General features: G+C 38.4%; 1 protein-coding gene across 1 annotated transcript in view; it reads right to left on the reverse strand.

Moving 5' to 3' along the window:
• The window catches only part of SPEF2 (sperm flagellar 2), a 176,586-nt gene extending 174,216 nt beyond the window's left edge, over positions 1-2,370 (reverse strand). The window contains exon 1 of the mRNA XM_044232833.1: positions 2,248-2,370. Coding sequence (XP_044088768.1) covers positions 2,248-2,305 — 58 coding nt within the window. The 5' untranslated portion in view covers positions 2,306-2,370. The remainder of the gene's footprint in view (positions 1-2,247) is intronic.
• Positions 2,371-23,830: the final 21,460 nt, after the last annotated feature.

Consider the following 23,830-nt stretch of genomic DNA (forward strand, 5'->3'; position numbering starts at 1 on the left):
CAATAAACATCCTTGTTCAAATGTCCTGACATTCTGGTGTTTTGATTGTAGTATGATAGCTTCTAAAAAGGGAAATTTAGCATTCATTATGTCCCAAGCATCATTCTAAATGCTTTACATTTATTATCTCATTTAATCTTGACACAACTCAATGAGCTATTATTATTACTCCTATTTTGAGTATTATGAAATTGAGGTAAATAAATTGCCCAAGGTCACCAGCAAGCGAGTGGTGGATAAGTGATTTCAACCCAGGCAGTCTGGCTTGCAAATCCTCACTCTTAACACAACCTTTATAGAGAAAATTGTTATATTACTTTCTCCAGAGGCTGTTGCGCATATAGTTCTTTCATGATAGTTTCTCTAAACCATTCCGAGCTTTTCACTGTATACCATAAAATGTCTTATCTGACGACCAGAATCAACAACTAGCAGTGTGCTTCCTCAGGTGCACAAATTCTATCTTATTCATTTCCAAACGCATCTAAGAGTGTTTCCTATAATCTGAAAACCTTTTACAATACAGAATCTGGTTACATCAGGGACTGTGTCTTTAGACTCCGGTTAGCATTTAGGGTCAAGTAATAAATACATATTCCTAATAAATGGGATGCAGAATATTGCAGCCATATCTACTAACAACTTCAGAGAAGTATTAGGATTTTTTTCATTCATAGTTTATGTTGTTAAAATTCTTACTTAAAAAGTCTCCAGTCTTGTAATTTCCACAGAAAGAAGTAATGCTTCCTCTTCCCCTCAAAACCAAAATCCCAAAAATGGATTACAATCATAATTACAACTAATACAATTACAGTGGTATACTACTGTTGTTATGTTTCCTATTAATTTTATTTACTTTTCTCTAAAGTGTTTCAATAAGCAATAGAGTCTTGGGGATTTGAACAAAAGGTGTGGGGCCTTGATTTTACTAATCAAGTAAATGAACCATATTAAACTCAGCAATCTGGAACTGCTTTTCTTTGGAGGAGTGTAACTTAAGGGAATTATATCGCACTTTGGCTCCTATGGTAAATAGGGAATTTTAAAAAAGTGCTAAACATTGTGCTGTGATCAGCATCATATTTTAGATGAGAAACAGTGACAAAATGGGATGATTCTAGAATCCTGTGAAAAAAATATATTTCAGTTCCCAGGGAGTGTGTGGGGTATGGTTTGGCAAAGAAAAAGCTAGGGTTTACACCTTGGGAAATGCAACTGGAGGTCCTCCAACATTAAGGAGCCCAATGCTGATAAGGAATAGTTTGCCGCTTCAGAAACACTACTGGTCTAGCAAATTCCATGGTTGACCGGAGGTCCAGTTGGCACTATTGCTCCTCTGGTAGCAACTTGGCATTATGCAAGGGTGTTTCTGCGAAAACAGACTGAAATGATTTGGGCTGAAAACCTCTTGCCTTGAGCAAAAACCATACCAGCTGGAAAACGAAGTGCTTAAGAAACAACAGAAGAGAGCTGCGCTGGAGGAGAGGGCTCTGCTCTCTCGGAATTACTCGGCTGCCATAGAAATTGCCAGCATGTACAACTGCCTCTGTGGTTGTGGGAGTTGGAAACTTTGGACGCCAAGTTCATGGCTGGAATAAAATCACATTAGTGAATAAGGCTTGGGCCAAGAGTGGAGAGTGGTCGGAAATAGCTAATGTTTGTAAATTTTGAGCTAAGACTGTTACAACTGGGCAATGTTAACGTATTCTACATTAACTCGTTTCACAGACACACAGCCCGCTCCCGCGAGGTCGGTAGGAACAACGGAGAGTGTGATCGGATCTATTTTCTAGTTGGAGGAAACACGCTCAGAGAAGGTGTAGTCACTTGTCCGGGGGCACACACATCTAGTAGTGCCCTAGCTGGCTTTAAGGCCTCCTATTTCATTGGCTTGCCAGCCTACCCTGCTTCTAAGGATGTGAAGGGAATAATGTCAGGGCTAGATTATGGAGTCCGGCAAATTCTTCTCTCCCTAAACCCTCCGATTGCTTAGAACCGCACAGCAGAGGAGACAGACTGCGGAGTTGGGCCCACTGTGATGATGGGTAACTCGGGAGCGGCAGGCTGGGGATGGGAGAAGCTGAGGTGACTGGGGACACCGGACAGGCCTGGGGCGCTGCCTGGCCCCGCAGGCGCCTGGACTGCACAGGGGCTCGCGCCTTCCGCCACCTTCCATCCGCACGCCGCGCTCCGGGGCTCTGCGCCCCGCTCGTCCCTAGCCCGCTCTCCCCGGGCTGTGTCACTCACTCACGGTCTGGGACACCTTCACCTCCTGGTTGAGCCACTGGCACAGAATCTCGGACATGGTTCGGCCTGCGCCTTCTACCGTAAGCCGGTGTGGGAACGCGCGGGAAAGCCGGCCGAGGGCCCCGCGTCCTCCTGTTGCTAAAGGCAACCCGTTGCTAAGGAAGCGTATCCAGGCCTGAGCCTGGGGCAAGAGGGACGCCAGTGCCCCGGCGCGGAGGACGGAGAACCGTGGCCTGCCCCCTGCCGGCGGGTGAGCCCGGACGGAACGCAGGCGCCGGGGCTCCGCGGTGGTGGTGGAGGCGAGCACCTGGAAGAGGGGCCGAGAAAAGCAGGAGTCTTGCTTGAAGGGCAATTCTTTCTTCCCCTTTGTCTTTTGAGGAAATCTATAGAAAATCGTCTCTAATGACAGCTGTTTTGTCACTGATTTACAAATTGCCAGTTTCAAATGCTGTATTGTGTGTCTACCCTGGCGAGAACAGATAGTCCCGGACCTGGTATAGGGCCTGACACCTAGAAAACATATGATCATTTTTGTTGTTAATGGTGGCGACGCTAACAGTTAGGGCGATCCCTATCTCTGCGGTGTTTTGAGAAGTGAATATGTAATGAACTTATTTGCTGGTCATTTTTTCCTTCCAGGTAATTATTTTACAGTGTATTTGGCAAACATTCTCACCTTGAGCAAACCCGAGTCAGGCTCCTTTGAATCTTCTCCTGGAGGCTCATAATTTGAAATGTGTCCTTAGCCCACTAGTCCAGTTTTAGCAAGAATCCTGCTCTGCTGGGTCTCATAAGGAAAATCCCCGCCCCTTCCATATCGATCAAATTGTACATCCCTCACCCTTGGTATCTGCTCCCCCTGGCCTGCCTTCAGCAAGGATTCTTCAAGTTAGTTTATCCAAAATCCCCTTGACCTTGATGTTTCGTCTTAGAAATTTTTCTATCCACTGGCCCCAGCCCTGCTCCCTGGCTATAAATCAACACTTTTCCTTCTTGTGTTCAGAATGGAGCCCCAACTCACTCCCCTGGTGTACAACCCCCTTGCAATGGTCCCTTGAATAAAGTCTTCCTTATTGTTTTTAACAAGTGTCAGAAAAATTTTCCATTACCAATTTCTTAAAGGTTAGGTGGAGTTATAGGAAAATTATATGCATTTGTATTATGTATACTTGTGTATGATAAATAATATGGAACAGTGTGTTTATGTATGTCACAAATACAAAGAATTTCCCCTCAAAGACCTGAATACATCAAATTATGATTCTTTTAAACTATATGTACAGTAACAGTGATGTCCTACTAGAATAAATGTCTCTTAAGATTGATCTGAAATTGCTCTATATGTCCTGATTGGCTTAAAGTTGGGTACCATTTCACTTCACTTAACTTTAAATTCTCCCATCCCATGAGTTTCCTCACACCAACACAGCAGACATGACTGCAATGGAACAATGGAAATTCTGAGGGAGATTTATTACTAACAAAACTGGGGCCTGATACACTTGCTATGTCTCACATTAGAGTTGTCCAAATTTGGAAGATCAAATGATTCTAAAAGCCTCTACAGCAAGGGGGATATATCTAATAAAGCTTTATCCATTGGAAACATGTCATCTCTGAAAAGATTTCTAATGGTGCATATGTACCTAGAAACCACTGCTGAGTCACTTGTGTTTTATGTCATCTTGATAGTAAATTTATTTATTTAAGAGAGAGCGCATACAAGGGGAAGGGTATAAGTGGGGCAGAGAGATAGAGAATCTTAAGCAGACCCCATGCCCAGCGTGGAGCTCAACACAGGGCTCGATCTCACGACCCTGAGATCATGACCTGAGCTAAAATCAAAAGTCAGATTCTTAACCGAATGGGCCATCCAGGTGTCCCATTTAAGCTGATGACTAATACTACATTTATTAAGTGGTTCCAAGGTTTAATTTCAGTCCGTGGGACCCAAAGGGTAGAAAACAATGTCTTCTGGATTGCTGAGAAAATTGCTTTTGAGGATTTATCAAACTCCACAGCTGTACCAGAAGAGAATGCCTGAGCCCATACGCCATCTACAGACAGGGGCTTATCTCCATATCGAGCAAAATATCTCTGTGCCTGTCCATAGGAACTGTTCAGTTGTTTGTTTGCTTCAAAGTGTTATTTATCGTGTTTGTCTTTGGAACCCAGAACCAAACAACACAAACTGCCCATTTAATATTTGTGAAAACAAGTTTATGCACAAGAGTTAGATACATAAAGACACTTGACAAAACGAAAGATGAAACTCTTCGTTTCACAAAAAGCATATTTTCCTCAGTGCCTAAAACATCCAACTTAAAACATTCTGACATTAAAATATTAATGAAAAATTATACTTCCATTTACATATTTGCCTTTTACTATTCTTTTTTTTTTCTTGAAATTGCTACTATGGTTATTAGTCCAAGTTTAACATTTAATCTTTTCCTTTCCATTGGAGTTCAAACTCAGGGCAAGATTTCTAGCACCTCTCATGTTAGTATTTTGTGTTAATATGGTAAATAATATGTTTGTCCCCTCATGGAATTGGTTGGGGAAGGAAATGATTAAGGACATGAATGGTTTCCCATCTGTTCCTGAGATGGCTTCCCCACTGTTTTTTAATTAAAGTTTTTAGAATATTTGTCTCCTGCATCATCACAACAATCTTAAAATTAAATAAAAATTATTTTTAAAACATTACCTGTCATTTAATTATAAATCTTTATTTCTCCTCTGTATAGTCAAGGGCAGATTATAAAGAGTTGTTTTGAGCCCACAGGTTGGTTTGAAAAGTGATGCCGTGTAGTGTGTACTGTGTACTGTGTACTTATTCTCTCAGAAAACAATTGTAACATTTTTCATAATTGGAATATACCAATAAAACACAAGCTTTAGAATCAGACACACCAGGATCCACATATCTGGTTTTGTTCTGACTAGCTCTTCAGCTTTGGAAAAAGCTAAACTTCTCTGAGCCTCAGCTTCCTTATTTGTAGGATAAAGACATCAACATCTGGTTGACAAGGTTGGGAAGACTAAGCAAGCAACTGCATATATTAATGCCTGGCTCTTGGTAGATGCTACACAAATGTTTCTTTCCTCTTCTCCTGAGGTAGAATGAATTTTTCCATTGCATTACTGGTTAGCTTAGTTTTGAGTAGCTTAGATTTGCTTATAAGACTTCAAATAGTTTTTGAGACAATTATTTCATATAGTTTCTTTGATTTTATTTATGACTAATCAATATTTATACATACATAAATACATATACATTGACAGATTTTTAAAAAGTCTTCTTTGGTCCTCTATGAACATCTTGCATCCATTTCTTCATTTCTCCTCTCATCACTCTTAGATCATTCTTTAATTCCCTCTCAACACATTTTGCAATGGCTTTACTCTCTTTACATTCATTAATTCAACAAATGTTTTTCCCAGTGGCAACAACCACTCAAGCTACATTCCCTGTCTCCTCCCCTCTAGTTACCTTGTGCAAACAATCCAGTCCATTTTCCTGAATCCCTGCTCTATTTCTCAGCTCACACACATTCGTGAATTTCACCAGAGCCTTGTGTACCAACTGTGGGTCTTGATCTCTTAACAGGATTTATATGTAATTCCTTTGGTGGGCCATGCCAGAATTCCTTATAAATGAAATATGAAATTTAAAATGGGTTAGAAAATATCAGAGCAGAGAGTGGCTGGCTCAGTCTATTAAGTGTCCCACTTTTGATTTTGGCTCAGGTCATGATCTTGGGGTCCTGGAATGGAGCCCCTCCTCAGGCTCCATGCTCAGTGGGGAGTTGGCCTGGGAGTTCTCTCCCCTTGCTCATTCTCTCTCTCTCTCTTTCAAATAAATACATGAATCTTAATATATATATGATAAGATATGTGATATATATCTAGATGATCGTATGATATATATATATTTTAATATTTATTATATATATCTTAATATATATAATCTTAATATATATGATCTATGTAATACATATGATCATATGATATATATCTGAATATATATTATATATCTTAATATATAATCTAAATATATATGATTATATGATATAAGAGATATATGTATATATATCTCAGAGAACATTGATAGGAAAGTTAAGTATGTCGGGTTCTTTTAGGAAACATTTTTGGAGCCACTATCCTGGAGGGTGAAGAGCCCATGAAAGGTGATGTACAGTCTAGCCTCAATGCAGCTTTAACTGTAAGCCACAAATTAGTTTTGCACAATTTGCTCCCATTTCTTTATCAGGTCCCAACTTTCCTACCTCTACATCCTTCCTTTGCAAAAAAAAAATTTAAAAATTAAAAAAAAATTGTCTACTACTTGTCTCAGCCAATCCTACCTGTCCTTCAGGGTCCAGCGCATCAGTCACCAACTTCCACAAACCTCCTATTCTTGCCATCTTTCCACCTTCTTCTCCCTTCTGAAAGCTCAAAGTCTCTAGTTTCCTTTTAACTCTTGTTCCAGATGCCTGACTCTTAGCAACCACCTGCAGCTTTGCTAGCAACTCAGTTTGGGAAACATCCAACGTCTTCCTCAACGTGTTTCCAAATGAGTGTTGATTTAGGCTCTTCCATCTCTCTCTTTTTAAAAATTTCTTTTCAGTGTACCAGAATTCATTGTTTATGCACCACACCCAGTGCTCCATGCAATAGGTGCCCTCCATAATACCCACCACCAGGCTCACCCAACTACCCCCCCACCCCTTCAAAACCCTCAGACTGTTTTCCAGAGTCCATAGTCTCTCATGGTTTATCTTCCCCATTTTCCCTCAACTTTATACTCCTCTCCATCTCCCCATATCCTTCATGTTATTTCTTATGCTCCACAAATAAGTGAAACCATATGATAATTGACTCTCTCTGCTTGACTTATTTCACTCAGCATAATCTCTTCCAGTCCCATCCATGTTGACACAAAAGTTGGGTATTCATCCTTTCTGATGGAGGCATAAGACTCCCTAGTGTATATGGACCACATCTTCCTTATCCATTCGTTCGTTGAAGGGCATCTTGGTTCTCTCCACAGTTTGGCGACCATGGACTATAAACATTGGGGTACATATGGCCATTCTTTTCACTACATCTGTATCTTTGGGGTAAATACCCAGTATGCAGGGTCATAGGGAAGTTCTATTTTTAATTTCTTGAAGAATCTCCACACTGTTCTCCAAAGTGGCTGCACCAGCTTGCATTCCCACCAGCAGTGTAAGAGGGTTCCCCTTTCTCCACATCCTCTCCAATATATGTTGTTTCCTGTCTTGCTAATTTTGGCCATTCTAACTGGTGTAAGGTGGTATCTCAATGTGGTTTTAATTTGAATCTCCCTGCTGGCTAGAGATGATGAACATTTTTTCATGTGTCTGATAGCCATTTGTATGTCTTCATTGGAGAAGTGTCTGTTCATATCTTCTGCCCATTTTTTTATATGATTGTCTGTTTTGTGTGTGTTGAGTTTGAGGAGTTCTTTATAGATCCTGGATATCAACCTTTCGTCTGTACTGTCATTTGCAAATATCTTCTCCCATTCCGTGGGTTGCCTCTTTGTTTTGTTGACTCTTTCCTTTGCTGTGCAGAAGATTTTGATCTCTTTTTATTTATGGCAAATAACAATACCACCATAAAAGTTTGGGTCTACCACAAAATATTTGTAGTCTTTTCTGTGGAAGCAGACCTGACTTCTTCTTCTGTGGTCTCTCATATTCCAGGCCCACATGATTATTAGTCTTATGTATGGATTGCATCTTTCTCAGGCAAACATTTAAATTTCTAATCTTAGAGAGCAATCAGATTTGAAACAAAATCAAGTTAAAAACAAAACAAAATAAAACAAAGAACTTGGTGCCATATGAGAAAAATTAATTCATATATTCTCTGAGACAGATAAGCCAAATTTCCTTTATCTGAATTCTTTGCTTTAAATTCTTTTTTTTAAGAGCTTAAAAAATCAGTTTTTTTATTTCCCCCGGCTTTATGTTCTGCTTTAATTTTTTATTTTCCCATCCTGAAGTTTTCAGAGAAGCCAAGTCCTACTTTACTATCTTAAGTTTATTTTTCATATGCCCAATAACAGAACCTAAAACTGGCAGAATTAAGAAACATTAAAATTATGTAAAATTAAAATTCAAAGTACCTAAAATTTTAATTAGAGATTTTAATACATCATTCTCAGTATCTTTATTTCAGTTGATAAAGTAGATAAGATATTCATGAAGAGTATAGAAAACTTAAAAAGTACTGTATTGACCAAATTAGCACAATTGGTATTTAAAAAACAAAACCCGAAGTCCACTTTAAAGGGAAGCAGGCATTGAAAGCTGATTATTTGACTATGCAGTGGTACTACTGGAGCTAGAGATACTGTGGAAAGTCAAATTGGCTCTTTGGATTCTTCAACAATCCTATGAAGAAAGTTACTTTTTATTTTTCTTCTTACTGCATATCTGTATTGTTTTCATGATGCATTAGGTTCTATCCAGCTAAGCTCTCATTGATTTTTGAACTTACCTGTTCCCATTGTAAATTTTCTATTGGTACATTTTCAAATATATTACCTGAAAATTAGTATTTTTATAACCATTTTCCAGTATAACTAAAAAAGTTTATATAATTATGTCATATTTTTATATCAAGGAAAATCACTGATTTTATAGGGAACATGGGAGGGACAAAAAATTTGTTATTATTGTAACATTTCAACCATTTAAGTACTCTATGAAATAAGATATAATTATCCTGTGGTTCCATTCCCTCTTATTTGCTTGATTGTTTGCTTGTTTTATGTAGAGAAGGTAGAGAGGGAGTCTCTCTGGCTAGAAAAATAACATAAAATTGTCTGTGGATTGGCTTATAAACCCAGGATGGTAATTCCCCATCGTTTAGCAACAATTGAAAGGAGTGTGTGCACTTCATGCTGGGTACTGATTTCCAGACTTTTGCATTCTACCAGGTGGTAATTTTCCAAAAGCAAATTTGATAGCCAATGTAAGGTTGCCAATTTTCTTTTTTATTTTGTTTTGTTTTGTTTTTCAAGGAAGAACATAAACACAAATACTGCATCTTCTCCAGCCATCATTTCACATAAGTAAGAACATTTTATGCTGAAAGAAATAGGAAGCATAAAATTTGAGAAAGAACAGTATTTTACGGTTTATGAAAAGCCCACAGTATGTAAATAGACCTGTGAATGTCCCTTAGAGGTTGGACCTATTTTGCCAAGCTCTGTCCCAGACCCTGACACCTAGGCAGGCCCACTGGAGTATGAATCCTGTTTTCATGGTATTTGCAACCCTTCCACACTGGAATGTCAGAAAGCTGGAAGGTGTGTGAGTGTGTGTGTGTGTGTGTGTGTGTGTGTGTAGAGGGTAAAGTATCTATGAATGTCTTTTTTTCAGCCTAAGTCATTTTTTTAGGGTATTACCTATCTTTTTATGACCTCTGAAAGAATAAAGAGTCATATTTGACAGAAAATATTTTAAGACTTCCATGGAGATTACAAACTTTAATAGAATTTGAAAGTCTTCTTCTACAGAATCTTTGGAATCCACATGCACAGGTTTCACCCTAGCATTCCACAGTATAGGGAGAATTGCTCTTAGTAAGTCAATTCCCCTAGAAGGAAAAACAAAAAAATTCCTTCAGATTAAGTGACCTTTGGGAGATGGCTGAATTTTCAAGGTTGTAACTGGATCCTGGATGCTTTAAATCATGTTAGTTTTGATTGTTAACAGGAACTCAAATCCAAAGGAAGGCTCATATTTGCTCTGACTACTACCGATTCCCATACCACATTTTAATATATCTGATCTAAGCACATGATTAAATTAACAGATTCTTTAAATTTTGAGAAGAGTAGGGCACCTGGTCAGCTCAGTCAGTTAAATCTGCCTTTTGCTCAGGTCATGATCCACGGGTCCTGGGATCTAGCCCTGCTTTCTGCTTTCCTGTGCAGTGGGGAGTCTGCTTCTCCCTCTGTCTCTTCACCCCCCCTTACTTGGGGGTTCTCACTCTCTCTCTCTCAGTCTCTCTCTCTCTCTCAAATAAATAAATCTTTAAAAAAAAAAAAAAAGTTTGAGAAGACTGGATCAAACTGTACCAAAAAGAGATCCAGACACTTCAATGAGCACAAAGTCAACTTCAATTTCTTTTATTATTTTTCTTTCTTTTTTTTTGAAATTTAAACATTCTGTAATTTAAATTCAGTTCATTAACATATAATGTATTATTGGTTTCAGAGGACCAGGCCTATGATTCATCAGTCTTAATAATACCCAGTGCTCACCCCATCACATACCCTCTTCAATGTCCTTCACCCAGTTACCCCCATGCCCCACCCACCTCCCCTTTAGGAACTCTCAGTTTCTTTCCTATGACTAAGAGTCTCTCATGGTTTATCTTTACTTAGTTTTACCTACTGTATATTACCTCACTTATAATAGGCCTTCAAAATTTTATTTATTCTAAACCACTCAAATGACAAAGGTAAACTTTGATGAAATATATAATAGAAAAAAAAGAAATATATAATAGAAATGCACATATGCTTTTTAAGAAATTTGGTTTCTTCTGCCTGATTTGTTCCTGGAAAGTGGAACTCAGTGTTCAAGTACTACTAATTTCATATCTACCAGGTAGATCTCTTTCTATAAGAAATTCCTGCCAAGCTCACCAAAAATCCCTATTGAAATTACTTAGGGAATTTCCAAAGTCAAGGCAGGTTTAACAGCTACCTGGAAATTAATGATTATCATGTATACTAAAAAAGTGATGATGTTGTGACCAATAATTAGAATAAGCTGTGAGCTATTATTACAGTTAATTAAGTGCAGGGATGTAATAAAAAAATATTCATCTACTAAGGGTCTGGAGATCTGTCTTCTAGTCCTTTTTCTTTTTCTTTGAAAGACTAGGTATTGTGTTATTTGTGATGAGTCACATAACCCCCTGGAACTTGATTACTCAATATGCAAAATGAGAAGTCTGGATGAAAAGTCATACCCCGTCCTGTGTCTCTGGGATTCTATTTTTCCAGGACCCTAGTAGAGGCAACAATTTGCCTTATATAAAATTCCTCTTGTAGACTTTTCTTACCATATGGACCACTACTGCCTGTATGGGAATCTAGAAAGGATGAAAGTCTAAACTGTGCATAACTAATATTATTAGTAGTAGGATTAGTATTAGTAGTACAAAACTTATGGCAAGGTTGACCCTCTTGCTACTGTTATTTCCTTTCAGGGTGGTCACAGTTAATTTGTGACTAAATTCCCATAAGGAAAACCAAACCTTTTTCTCTCTTGAGAATCCTTTTTCTTGGGAAATTTTGTGACTCTCTTCTAAGGCATGTTACAGAGATTGTGAGCTGCTGCTAAATGTTCCTAGCTTGTTAAATCAATCTCATGTTCATTTATTCAAGGAAAGTCTGGTCTGAAAGAAAATGAAAGCAGGCACTTTCATTTCTCCTATAAGTAGAAGTGAAATAGAAAACTCATTTCTTTTTCAAAGTACAGAGAAAAAGGTCATGGTGCATTTTTCCCCCACAGTACAGGGAAGACTTTCTTCGCTTTTTCTTGATCTTTCCCTTCTAGCACATTCTAAAAAAGATGACTGATAGTTAGGAACAGGACCAGAGGAACCACTGTTCTTCATTTTATCTGTTATCTATAAAATTGCAGTCCCCAAAATGTTGTCAGAGACCCTTCTGAGGGGGACTATGCATTTCAAATTATTTTCCTAGTAATGTGAAGAATTATTTGCTTTTTTCACTGCCATTCTCTCCCGTGTCTACGGTAGAGTAGGAAAAACAGACAGACACCAGATTTTGTGGTTAGAATGAGTCCATAAACAGACCCTACATCAAGTCATCAAAGCTCAATGAGAAGAAGAGACTTTAAACTGGCAGGGCAATGGAGTTGGACAAGATGAACCTTCAGGAGAACTGTTTCATGGAGACTGAAAGTCTTGAAGGTTTGACAGAGGCTTTATCCATTAAAGCTGACTTCTCAGATCTGGAAGCACAACCCTCTGAACCCCAGCATCTACTCCCTTGGCTCTAAAAAATTACCACCATCGCTTGATGGGAGTACATTCAAACCACACACATACTGTGTAGCCACTTTACATAGCTGGCTCCTTTCCAAATGCTGCCCTAATGCACTTAAAAAAGTATTTAAATAATGTTAATTAAAAAAATTTAAAAATTTTTTAAGTATTTAAAATTGAAATATGAGATTAAAGGAAGGTGGAGAATTAGAAAAAAAAAAAAGTCATGCCACATTTTTTCCCCAGGGAAAATTTAATTAGATTTGCAAAAAAGGAAATTTTACTTACTATGGCATTTCTGTTAATCTGTTCCAATATCATTAAGTAATCCAAATGCTTTTGAAAGCACCCTTGTTAAGTACTTTATAATAGTTATATATTAATCAAATGTACTATTTGTTTATGAATCTTGTTAAAAAACAAGGCCTTGTGTATATTAAATGTGTAATCCACATTATGGCACATATGGTTGTATAATTCATTTTAAACAAGAATTTTTAACCACTGTGCATTCTGAAGTAAATAATAGGTTTAATATTTTCAAGCCAGAAACAATTCAATCTATAATTAAGTATGTTACAATAGCTAAACTTCAGAGTTGCAGTGGAAATTCTCTTGTTTTTGGGAAGCTTTAGATAGTTGAGGGAGGAGGAATGATTAAATGCTAAGTGCCCTATTGTCTTTTCCATCCAAATAGGAAATCAAGTCACCACCTTTAAATTTACTATATAAAATCATCATCATAATAATAAATTTACTATATAACTTCAGAATTTCAGGGGTAAACTTTTGAGGAATGATTAACTTGCTAGTCATGCTAAAAATGTACAGATAATGATTGTAAAGGGTGCTCTTCTTCTGGAAGCAAAGTAAGAGAGCACAGCCTTTCGAAAATTCCAACCAAATCTCTTCTCTGTGGTATTATATAAAGGAACACTGGTGCCATGCTAGCGAGTGCCTTTGCTTTCCTCCTGTTCCTCTTTAAGAACAATGGGAAAAAGTTAAATAAACGTATTAGCTTTTTTTGAGAGATTAACTGGAACTGCCTGGTTTCAAGCTTTATTACTTGTACTTTTCACGCGACATCTCAGGTGGAGAACTTCTGAAGTATTTTGTATAGATAAATTTTCAGGCAGCCTCTGGAATTATAAAGGTTATAGACATGCCCCTGGATTCTTTCAAAAGGAAACATCTATAGAGAGCTTACTAATGCATACATAAACCTGAGTAGAAAGTTAATTATTTTTTTTTAAAGGATGCTTTGAAAAAGGAGATTTCTGAGAACATAGTAAATCTTCTGCTTTCCGTGTCAATCTGCCCATTTCAAATGGGCAGGATGGAACAGCCTGGTGATCCCAGATCACAGCTCAGTTAGAAATCAATCTGGATTATGCATTTGAAGCTTCCCACAGTGCTCTGCACATAGTGAGCCAATATATTTGATTAATTATTCTTTTAGAAGTTAAAGTCTGAGGGAGTGAACCTCTTTCCCATTCCTTCCTATATCTTAACTATCTTATCACCTCCTTCCTTGCCGAAATGGTGCTAATTCATTTATTTAACAAGTATTTAAGGGGTGTTTATTGTATGACAGGCACTGTTTTCGGCATTGCCTGACAAGGTAGATCTTTACTCAGCCTGGAAATTGGTGAGGGCAGCAGCCATGCCTGCAAGTGCATTGAGACCCAGTGGAGGAAGCCGGCAGGGATGGATCCCAATGGTCTTGCACCAGAAATGTCTCCCCAGGGATGGTAGGACAACGCAGGGCAGGAGCTTAGGGGTCTCCCAGGGAGAAAAGGGGCAGGAGGGATCAAAGGAGGCCCTGATTTCACTGAATTCATGTCAGACACAACTGAGACAAAATCCACTTACCCTGAATTGATCAAACTAGTTTTCCACTAACAGGTGGAAATTTGATTTTAAATAGAGGTTAAGATTTCCCTCGTTTGACCATTAAACTTGTTCCTTTATTTTACAGTATTAATTATCTTTAGTGTTAACAAACAGGGAAGCCATCCCACAGTGTCTCTCTGTTACTCTGATTCCAGATCTTGTTTCCCAGAAGCTGACAGAACATCTCCAGTACATGTGGTCATCTCTTTAATTTTGGGCATTCAAGACACATCTCTCGTTTGGCTATTAGTTTTCTTGTGTCTTCCTCATGAAAATTCCCTTTGGGGTAGGCTTCACATTAGCCAGCCAGAAGGGAACATGTGCTTTCTAGTCAAGGAGAATGAAAATTTCAATAATCTCACCAGTGTTATTACACAGCTCGGGATGGGGGTCGGGGGCGGTGGGAGACGCTTAGCTTGTAGGAGCATGTGAGCAGCCATTCCTTGAGTTGTGCAATGTGAACTTTACCACACAGGTTGCTACTCCTTAATGATCTGGGTATATTTCCTCCCACCCAGGATTTCTGTTTGCACATTTTATACTCTCCGTACACATATTTCTAGTCCCTGCCTAATAATTTGAATACATATGCCATAATCTACATCCTTTCTTTACATTTTTAGACAATTAGTATGTTTACAAGATCTTGGTATTGAAAATATAAATGGATGAAGTCTTGTGTACAGTTGTTCACATTTTGAGTTGTTGCTCTAGGTTAAATTCTCAGAAATAGGTCAAAGGATAGGACACTCTCAAGGCTCTTGATACTCAGCTAAAAATTGTTTTCCAGGAATATTACCCTGATATACCTTCCCATTAACAGTGCATGAGAATGGATTTTTCACAGTAACTTTGCCAGTTTATCAAATGGTAAATTGGCAGAGAGTAAGGTAGGGAGTGAGCTGGAGGGAATCGAGTTTTGTGCGTTTCAGAAAGACAATTCCATATTGACATTAATGTACAAGAGGACATTAGAAACATGCTCACCATTTGAACTAGTAAACAAAAGTTTTTAATTAGGATAAAATGAAGAGCTTGTGCAAAAATGAGCATTTACAAGTGTTTATTTTGGTGTTACAAGATAGTGAAAAATAGAAGCAACTTCAAAAAATAAGTTTATTGAATAAATTATGAAATACCTGCATAAAGAAGCATTATATATACCCTCCAAAAGTCATAGGAAAATATTTAATATGGAATGTGAATGAGATATAAAGTAAAAATTCAACTAATATAAGTAAAAATTTTTGAATTTTTAAAAACTGGATATTAATTTTAAAAAAATATAGAAAGAAATACCAAAATATTAATGGTGGATTTTAGGGTACTTTTAGTTTTGTTTGTTTGGTTTATTTTTCTCAATATAATATCCTTTATTTTGTATTATAAAATATATACTTTAGGGGCACCTGGGTGGCTCAGTGGGTTAAAGCCTCTGCCTTCGGCTCAGGTCATGATCCCAAGGTCCTGGGATCGAGCCCCGCGTCGAGCCCCGCATCGGGCTCTCTGCTCAGCGGGGAGCCTGCTTCCCTTCCTCTCTGCCTGCCTCTCTGCCTACTTGTAATCTCTGTCTGTCAAGTAAATAAATAAAATCTTTAAAAAAAATTAAAATATATACTTTAAAGAAAAAACATATAAAGTCTTTATATCTATAAAACTATAAAATCATTGGTCCAGAAATTTGGCAAAACCCATTATAATTAACATTAACATTTTAAATAATTTTTTGCTGTATCAGTCAAAACCATTTATCAGAATCACTTTTGTTTTTATTCTCTGGAAAAATGGATGTCCTTGCTCAGCTATCCTAATGTGTTGAATATTTTTTGCCATGCACTTAACCATAAGTATGAGTGAAGGCCTTATACTTCTCATAATTTTTTGTTAAAAATCATAATAAAACAAAGCATAACAATGTTTCCATATGTATTTTCATATATTTTACCATTGATTAAGATTGACCAAAGTTCTAGAAAATCACCAATTTTAAGAAGGGTTTTAAATAAAAATGTGTTACTCTTGGAAGCCCAGCAGCACAGATGGGCAGTCTCTGCCAGCTCTCTCTCTCAAAGTGTCCCACCCTGTCCCATCTCACCATTGCTACGTTAGTGTTCTCCTTCGCTGCTCAAAATGTGTTCTGTTAACCAGGGGCATTGACATTCCCTGGAAGTTTTTGCAAATGCAAAAATCTCCAGCCCCTTTCAAGAGCTACTCAATCTAGAAATCGCAGATTCATTTCTCCATTTAATTCCTACACAAGTTAATGTTTGGGAAGTGCTGGGCCAGGAGTAATGATAATAAATGCTTTCAATGACCTTCTCCTTTTTGCTGGTTTTAATTTGCTGAACTCTATATAAACCTCACCTTGAAGGTGAAAACAGCTATCAGATACAACACTTTTCTGCCCAGCTTCAAGTGAATATATTTTTTTTTCTTTGAGTGGGGGCAAATGCCGCTGCATGGGTTCAAACCAAACAAATCAAGATTAAGTTAAAAAGTTTTCCTGGAAAATTCAAAGAAAGAAAAAGAATCACTAACAATTGCTTAAGTATACCTGTCCCAATTAGACATATTCTTCGAGTGATAAGGTTCTTTCTTTTTATCCACAGGTCATATCGAACAAAACCATAGACTCCTTTATTTAAGCAATCACTGTATCAGTTTTATGAATGACATTTTCTACTGGGAGATTCTTTTTGATGAAAGTGAGTTCTTTCAAAACTGCACTTTAAAAAATATGAATATTTGTATTAGAACAATTCAGAAAAATAACATGACACTTACACTCAATATGTCTCGTAGAAAATAATATCCCTGGTTTAAAAGAGCAGATGGAAATTTTTCTCCTGAAAAATCACTGTTAGTAAGATCATCTCTTCAATCCTTACAAGAATTTCACAGTGTGTACACCTGTAAACAGAGTAATAGGGGGAGAAAAACGATTATTGTTTTTCCTCTGAGCCTGGGAGAAATAATCACTTTACTCGTTTAACCTGTGATGAATAGATAGGTAAAAGTCTCTAAAACAAATATCTCCATTTATTGTTTTATCTTTCCTCAGAAAGATTCTTCTGAGCATTCTAAGAGGCTGGCTTTTAGGTAGCTAGTCAGCCAACTTTCGGTAAATTGAGAGGCCCGTAAGTTCTTCGACATTTCTCCTTTCACAGATTGGGTCTCATGCTTCTCTCTTTGCAACCGAGGTGGCCATGGAATGGACAGAATGCAGGGAAAGTGACACTGTATGATGTCCAGGGCTCGATTGGAACATCAGGCGACACCCTTGCCTTGCATCTTAGAACGTAGCTTATGCAGAGGTTTCTCATCTGACACTCCTCTTGGGACCGCATAGCCATGCTGCGAGGAGCCCAGGCCACACAGGGAGGCCATGTGCCAGCGCTTGGGTGACCACCTCCGCTGACAGCCCTGTGAGAGTCATTATGATATTCACTGATGATGAATCTTCAGATGCTGTGGGGTGGGGTGAGGGGGTTCCAACCAATGTCTGATGCAACAGCGTAGGAGGCCACAAGTGAGAATCCAGCACGGTGCTTCTTGAATGCCTGACCACAAAATAAAATGGGTGCTTTAAGATGCTAAGTTTTTAGGTAAGTTCTTCTACAGCAATAGATAAAACACCAGCAACACCCACAATCCCTGTACAGAGAGATTGTGTTTTCCTATCCCTTGCCCTTTAAATCCCACAGCAGTGACTTAGTTCTTCAACACTAATATTTACCGTAACTTTGATGGTATTGATGACCGTCTGGTCATCAATAACTTGATGATCTCAGATTACTAAAATGTCCTTTGCCTAATTTCATTCATCTTTCAAAGCTTAATAACCCAGTTAAGTGGTCGGACAACAAATAATATATTTAGAGAGCATTGTTGCTAGGACTGGATTTGTAGTTTTGAAGACAATAGCTCTGGGTACTTGAGGCCATGAAAAGCTAGGTAGGCTAAGAAAAGCAGTATGTAAGAGGCAAGCAAAACCTGATGAATGAGAGAGCAAACACATGGCTTCCTTTGCAGAAGGCTTTTCTAAATATAACCTCCCACCACAATTTGTTCCAGAGCATAAGTGTTTTCCCAAGAACTTTAGCAAACATCCATTTTTACGAAAATGGGCCAACCATTTTCAACTACTAAATTGTGCTGATTTCCAATGCATGGATAAAAGAATTACTACTTTGAAATTAAAGTTTGTTGCTTAAGCAGCAGGTTAGATTCAGGCTGCAACTTAGAGTTCTTGACTTAAACCATAACTTATCAGAAGAAAGGACTGCAATCACTTTATGCCATTTTAAATCACAGTCCATGTGTGTCTTTCTTGCCCCTGCAAGAAAGCTTTATCTGGGTCCTCTACTCTCTAAATATAAGATATACAAGAGGCTTACAGTCTAAAATTGTTTCTTCTTTTGGTACCCACCTGAGCCATGTTTTGGTATATTCAAATAGGACACAAGATCCCAGAAATCGGAGCTAGATATGTCTTTTTAAGGGCTGAGAGATGAAGGGATTTCAAAATGTTATGATGCTCACAAGATCCAGAATAGCTGATATCTGTGGTGTGGTCTGCTGTCCTGTTTTCTCCATGAGGACCCCTCTATATTATACACTCAGTGGGACAAGGACAAAAGGGAAATCAAATCATCATTTTACTCCTAGCTGGACTACTGCCTGAAACCATAATATAAGGATCCCCCATAAAGTTAGAAGGTGCAATTTGGGCTTAAGGCCCAAACAGCCCTCTTTTTTCCCACAGGACCCCTACATGTGCTGCCAATCCTCGAGTAATACCATCTCCCCAGGATCTGAGTGATGTTTAAAAAAAGGAAAGAGGAAGCATGGTGACTAGGCCCTTACCTTAATTTATCAATCTTACTGCACATATGCAAGACCATAGAACCAGAGTGAGAGTAATATTAGGGATCATGTCAACTAACGTTCATTAAGCACACAGACGCCGGAAGCCAGAGGCCACAAGCTGCCACCCTATGTTCCCTCACAGTGGCCATGCCACCTGTTAAACGTGGCTCAGTTGTATTAGCAACTCCAGTCATGTTATCCCCCACAGCTCCCCGCAAGGTACAGCAGAGTAACAAGAAGAAGATGGGGAAAGAGAAGCTTTCCCAGTTTTCCTCCTGTTAGATAAGGTTTTCTCCTCTTAAACTAGTAAAGCCAGAACTGGTATATTGATCCTCCTCTTCACCTGATAAACGAGGGTAAGAAAATCTATATAGCATAGCTGTGAAAATCAGCTTTGTTAGAGGAGTTCATGTCTGTGACCACTTAAACTTCAGAGGGAGTTTCTTTGATTAAAATATCGATTTAATAGTAAAAAGAAAGTTTGTAAAAGTTTTCGTAGATGGCTAATTATACTGACCACATAAACATTAATGGCTGGGGCTGCTAAGGGGCTAGGATGTTCCACAGTCCCTCAGTCTGCCTGTTTTCACTTGTCCACTTCCTCCCATCAATCTTGAATCTAATCCAGTCAGGCTTTCGCCAGGCTTGTCCCTTGATGCTCCTTTTGTCGAGGTCACCTGTGAATGCCGGTTTTTGTCAAACCTAGGTCCAATGGAAGCTCTTGTCAATGTGGGGGCACTGCAGTAAAGCAATAGATGGGTAGCGTTTAGCATGGAGAGGACCCGAGGCAACCCGAGCCTGGTTCCCCTTATTCCTGTGAGGCAGGAAGTAGATCCAGAAAGTTCTTCTCTGGGACAGGGAGAAGGAGGTAAAGGAGGATATGGAAAATAACTCAGAACTAAGAGTCAGCATGGTTGCAGTGGTGTAGGTGAGGGAAACCTACAGGAGGGGTGTGAAGTAGACAGGCAAAGGGGTAGTGCAGCTGAGTCTTTAGGTTCAAGAGAGACAGGAAGGAAGTGCAGGCGGTAGGGGGAGATGTCCTTCTTTTCTTGCTTCACGTCTGCAAGAGCAGACCTCCAGTAGAATCACATTCCTGGCCCCTCTCCACTTCATCACTTTTCACCAGGGAAGGAAAAGGAACTGATATGATGCTGAATTAGGGAAAGACAACTGAGAAAATGTAGTGCTTTTCTTCCCTCCCTCTCTGGATCTTTCTATGTGCAGAGCACATGTTTTGCTCTTCTCTCTTGAGGTAAATGGGACCTACCTCTGTGTGTATGGGGGGAAGGTACTACATTTGCCCGGATGTGCCAGTGATGGAATGTCAGCCTGTCCAATTAGGTAGAGAATATTAGCCAACCTATGGGCCACAAGACCTAGGCTATGTTATCCCATGTTCTTATGGTCAGCAATCTCAATTTCTCTAAGTCCTCTGTTTTTCTCTTAACTGAATCTCACCTAGAGCAGGAAAGAAAGTGTTAGCTTACTACTCTTCTCAAACCACTATAAAGATTCTAGATGGCACTCTCAACACTTTTTCTATACAAGCAACAAGCAATTGGATGATAGAGTTATGGAGAATATGGGGCCAATGTGTGTGTGTGTGCATTCATGTTTAATAGGAGCTACTGTAGAGTATTTGTAGGTGATAGGATTATCCAACAGTAAGGGGAAAATAATAGAAGATACAGGGGATGGTAAGGGTCAGATGATAATTGCAGGAGCAAAGCCCTTCACTAGACAAACAGAGCAAGTGGAAGCTTGTGCACAGATGGAGTGACCACCCTCAGAGGAGAGCAGGGGCTGAATGCCCATGGTAATAGGAAGGAAAACAGAGATTATTGGTTTAGATATAATCAACCATGAGGAAGGACAGGGGAATTCTCTTCTGATTGCTTCCATTTTCTCAGAGAGATGGAAGAACAGGATCATCTGCTATTAAAATATGGACCAAAATGTAACTATTTGGGTCTAGGTTTGTTGACTCCATCGAAGAATAGTTTTTCTCAGTGTGCATCTGAGTTCTTCAACATTTAACTAAACCTGAAACTCCTTACCCCTATATGGAGTCTGGTCTTTCTGGTTTTATTTTTAATTTTTCTCTGAATATTTATTCTTATTTTAAACAATTTCAAATTCTTTGCAGATGCAGAATTGTTAATAGATAAACAGATGTAGAATGGGTAAACAAGTAAATAAAATAAGTGCTCACTGATTGCCAAGTATTATAGTTATTCTTTACCATAGAATTTTTATTAAACTAACAGGGAAGAAGTTTTGCATTCCATCATATTTCCCTGAGTGGAATTTGAGACCAGCATAGCCCTGTTTGCAGGTCTGTGCTAGCAGCATAGAACCAAAGACAAAATTAGCCATCTTTTCAGTATCCTGACCCTGGACCTACCACAAAGAGTCTACTTAAAATAGTACAATCTTCTTAAACAAACATTTTAGAATGATAAGTGTTTTACTTCTTATTTTGATGAAGAGCGGCACAGACAAGGGATGGCCAAGAAGCTGGCTGTGTTTTATAATACATAAAACAAGGGAAAGAATTTTGAAACAAATCAAGGACATCTGTCAGAGTCATAAGAGGCTAAATCCACTTGGTCTCCCATCTTACTTCAACCGTATATGCTAGTATGCAAGTTAATCAAGAAAAAAGTAACAGTAACAAAAGTGATGAAACCGAACATTAAGTAATTTCCAGTTGCAAAAGTCAAAATTATGAAAGAACAAGTGAAAACAGAGCAAATCATGTGATAATTGAACATCATATCCCACTAAGGACACCGGCCATGTTTATATGATTAATCATCTATGATTAAAAAAAAGGCATATCTTATAGGAAAAGGGTGAAGAGCAAAGGTATTTCCCTGGAGGGATATGGTAAGTAGAAGGGGAAAGGACTTTCAAAAGCATAACTTAAAGCAATGTTCTCAAATTACTAATGACCAGAAAAATGCAGCACTTTTGAAAAAGGGAAGAGGGATTTATTCAATTAAGACACCACCTTCATATCAGTGAGTCTGAGCTAGAGTCACAAAGAGTGAACTCAAATATACTGAACATGCAAAGAACTTCCCACTTACAGTTGCTCTAAGTTCAGATGCTAACTCACTTGTTTTTTAATAAAATGACTGTAAATATGGAAATAATGACCACAAAATAATGACCAAGAAAAATGAGGAAAAAGACAAGAAATAATGTAATAGAATAATAAAATGATTCAATTGTCAAAATCTGTTTGGTTCCTTGATTTTCTTAACATAAATAAAAATCTCTAAACATTATATTTTATATTGTCTATGGGATATCCAACTCAGACTTCACTGACATTTGATGAAGTAGTTGAGTCATGTGAAATGTTAAATGGGCAAGGTAGTTGACAATTTATATTCTACAGAATCAGAATAACAAATTTTTTTCCACTTTTGGGGAAACAAATATATTTGCACCATCTTCTCGGGTCCCAGGCCCAGATTTGTTTATAAGATGAAGCTATCCATTTGATCTTGTCAACTTGTAAACAATTCCTTATAAATACTCTTTTTTGTGTTTTTGTTTTTCAATGCTCATTCATCAAACCTCTCTATTCTTCAGTATATCTATGACTTGATATTTCCTTTAGCATGTTGAAAGAATGAATATCTTTATCTGGAGCAGGGGAGGACTTGTTTTCAATAATCGCATCATTCACTTTTGTGGACATGGCTGGCTGCTTCTTAGGTTCCTAAAGTTGTTCAGCTGTGTTTTGATTCACATAAAGTATGCTGTGAAGGTGATTTAAACATCTCCTGGTTTCCCGTCACAAATTAGAAGTGGTAACACCATGCTCATTGAAGTTTGCTGTATGCCAACCACCAAAAGGCTGAGGGGAAGGGAAGTATAAAAAGTAATGCTGCCCATTCTTTCCAGTGCTGAGCTGGACGCTGGGGTGGGAGAAGGCCAAGAACCTAAGAAGACGGGACAAGTACAATTCACTTCATCTGCATTTCTGGTGTGAAGAGCCTTCCAAGACGTACATTGCAAATCATTTAGGCTTTCTGTAGAATTTCATAACGGCCAACAAGATACAAGAGTTTACAAGGAAAGATTTCAAAAACTATGTGTGTTGTCAGACAGACCTGGATTCAAGTCCTGGCTCTGCCTTCAGTAGCTCTGAATCTGGGCAAAGCACTTGTGTATTTACCGTTTCCTCAAAAATCAGAATATTTACCCATAACCATGTCCCTACTCCTATTTTTGTTCATCTATTTTCAAGCTATGTTCTTTAGGAGAAGCTGAGCTTCTGGCTTGGTCTGAAGAGATCCTGGTAATTGTGTGGCTCTGCTGGAGATTGGTTTGGAGATGGACATGTTACCCATTTCTACCCATTCCAGTACGATACAAAGGAGTTCAGACTAGATTTATGAGGATATTTTCCTTGCTAATCTTTCCAGCTACTCTTGCTAGTTCCCATCACTGTAGAAGGATGTGATTTTTAGAAATGCACTAACCATTTTGTGGGCAGAAAGGGTCAAGCTAGAACAATCAAAGTCCACATGGCAAGGATGGAAGAAGGAAGAACCCCTGGAGATATCCTTGAGTTAGTGCATTAACAGAGCTTGAGACTTCTTCTTATGGGCAATAGTCAATACTTATTGTAGAAATCAGTGGGATTAGTTTTCCTATGAAATGTAATACCAAAGACTCCTAAAAGATGGGCCAATTCTATAAAATTGGAATTTAAACACCTATATCAGAGTTTTTG

This window comes from Neovison vison, chromosome 1 (assembly GCF_020171115.1).
Source record: "Neovison vison isolate M4711 chromosome 1, ASM_NN_V1, whole genome shotgun sequence".
Taxonomy (NCBI): Eukaryota; Metazoa; Chordata; class Mammalia; order Carnivora; family Mustelidae; genus Neogale; species Neogale vison.